Genomic DNA, 2,500 nt, shown 5'->3' on the forward strand with positions numbered 1-2,500 from the left:
CTTATTCTATGATTCTTTTTTTTTTTCTCCAATAAAATAGAAATATCTGATATAGATGGAGGGCATCTCAGTTCTTACTATTTCCTTATTTGCACCTCTTTATGTTGGGCAGCTTTAATAATGATAATAATGGTATTTATATAGCACTGGATCTTGTGCAGAGACAAATCGCTTTCGCACCAGTGACTCACACGCATGCATAACTCTGAAACTGTAGAAACTAAAGACAAGGAAGGGCAGGCAAGGGAGGCTATTTTGGGAAGAGGTGGGTTTTAAGGCCGGACTTGAAAGAGCTGAGTGTGGAGACTTGACGAAGCGAAAAAGGAAGTTGATTCCAATCGCAAGGTCCAGAAACAGAGAAAGAACGGCGGCCAACAGTCGAGTGTTTGAATCTGGGTATGCGTAAACAGAGTGGATCCGAAGCCGATCGTAGTGAGCCGATCGTAGTGGGCGGCCCACCCATTCATTTGGTTAAGATCCCTTGGTGTGAAGGTGCACCCAAAAGAAAAATTAATGATCATGTTTGTTCCCCCTGAAAACCCCCCCAGATGATTGTATGTGCGATCATACTATTTTAATCAGATGATGGTATGTATGACCATACTATTTTAATCAGATGATTATATGTACGATCATACTATTTTGATCAGATGGTGGTATGCATGACCATACTATTTTAAGTTAATCAGATGATTGTATGTACAATCATACTATTTTAATCGGATGATGGCATGTATGACCATACTATTTTAATCGGATGATGGCATGTATGACCATACTATTTTAATGAGATGATGGTATGTATGGCAATACTATTTTAATCATATGATGGTATACATGAAAATACTATTTTATTCAGATGATAGTATGTATCACCTTATTATTTTAATCACATGATTGTATACATGTATGACACACGTGTGTGTGTGTGTGTGTGTGTGTGTGTGTGTGTGTGTGTGTGTGGAGGGTAAAGGGACTTGGATGTGTGTGTGTGTGAAAAATGTACCCGATGCGTTATGTTACTTGCTTGTGGGTATTCAGCTTTATGCATTGCTTATATATATATTCAAAAAAATCTTTTGTCCAACATTTGTCATGTTGCGAGTGTGTTGGACTTTGGCTGTTGGGTGATATATTGCGAAGGGTGAGTGACGAGCCTGTGGATGCACAATCTAATTTCAAAATGGATGAATAAAAAATGTATTGTGTGGTATTGCATTGCATTGCTTTGTATTGTGCTGTCTGTTTGCACGGGAACAAAAGGGTCCGTCAACAAAGGCTTCTCCTTCGACCACGCCCAAACCCCGGGACCGGCAGGCTACGGGCCAGTGGACCCCGGCCACACCACCCGGCGAGCCCCTGCCGTCACCCTCAAGGGCCGCCCCAAGCTGCCGCCCATCAAGTTCGTCACTCCGGGGCCCGGGGCCTACGACCCCAGCCAGGGGGAGAACAGGGTCAACAAGGCCAGTCCTCGCTTCTCCATGGGCGTGAGGCACGGGGACAAGGTCAAGCCTCTCTTCACCCTGGCTGACGTCAGCCAGTAGTGATGACGTCATCTGAAGGACGGAGATTGGGGTGGGGGGCTGCGTGACGTCACTGCGAGTTTGTGACGTAATAACGACGGGGTTTATTATGTCATTGTTGTTTTTAAGATTTTTTTTTTTTTATAGTGGCGACATCATGGTTGGTTTACGCTGAGCAAAAACCTCTGAAATATAAATGGGACAGTGAACGGAGGAAAAAAATCTTAACTTCTGCAAGATGTTTGCACGAGATCTGATTCTGATTAAGCGGAGGAGTTCTAAGAGAAAGAGCGTTTTTAAAAATAAATTAATCTTTTTTTTATTTTTAATCTATTTATTGATCCGCTGTTAACTGTTGTTGAAGAAGAAAAAAAAAAAAAGACATGTCAACGAACAAGATAAAACAAACAAATACCAAAATCAACATACAGAGAAGCACCGTTTTCAGTTAGATGCAGATGTGATGCAAAAGGAAGCGAGATTCATCTGGTGAGACAAATAAATCTGCTGCTGTGTGTACATGAATAATTATTGTTTTCTTTTTAACTTCAGTTTTGATAAGTATACCATGTCTTCACTTGTTTCCCTTCACTGCTAGTAAAAAGCTAATAGAATGGCTAACATGAGAGCACTGGTGAGAGATTTTTAAACGCACATCCGCATTCGTACCCCTTCACTCCTCGCTCCCCCCCCCCCTCCCCCGCCCTTGGACCTTTCCTCCCCCTCCCCTCTCCCCCCCCACCACGCGCAAATCAATTTTTACGTTTAAAAGTTAAACCAAGACGCTTCTTCCTTTTGATTCTGGAAAACGAAGACATCCCTGCCTGGATTTATTATTTTTTCTATTATATAGCATATCCTGCAATATCTAGTGAGCCCTTGAAGGTTCTGGTACGTAAGTACATGGCTTTGGATGAATGAATAGATACATAAAAGAATAAATAGAAAATAAATAAATAAATAAATAGCGAAACGTT

The 2,500-nt window shown here is 41.6% G+C and overlaps 1 protein-coding gene across 4 annotated transcripts in view; it reads left to right on the forward strand.

The window, feature by feature from the left end:
* The window catches only part of LOC143282871 (ciliary microtubule associated protein 1B-like), a 51,504-nt gene that overhangs the window by 47,331 nt on the left and 1,673 nt on the right, over window positions 1-2,500 (forward strand). For all 4 annotated transcript variants that reach the window (XM_076588735.1, XM_076588734.1, XM_076588733.1 and 1 more), the window contains exon 7: window positions 1,264-2,500. This exon is cut by the window's right edge and continues 1,673 nt beyond it. In XM_076588735.1, coding sequence (XP_076444850.1) covers window positions 1,264-1,544 — 281 coding nt within the window. In that variant the 3' untranslated portion in view covers window positions 1,545-2,500. The remainder of the gene's footprint in view (window positions 1-1,263) is intronic.

Source organism: Babylonia areolata, chromosome 6, assembly GCF_041734735.1.
Source record: "Babylonia areolata isolate BAREFJ2019XMU chromosome 6, ASM4173473v1, whole genome shotgun sequence".
Taxonomy (NCBI): domain Eukaryota; kingdom Metazoa; phylum Mollusca; class Gastropoda; order Neogastropoda; family Buccinidae; genus Babylonia; species Babylonia areolata.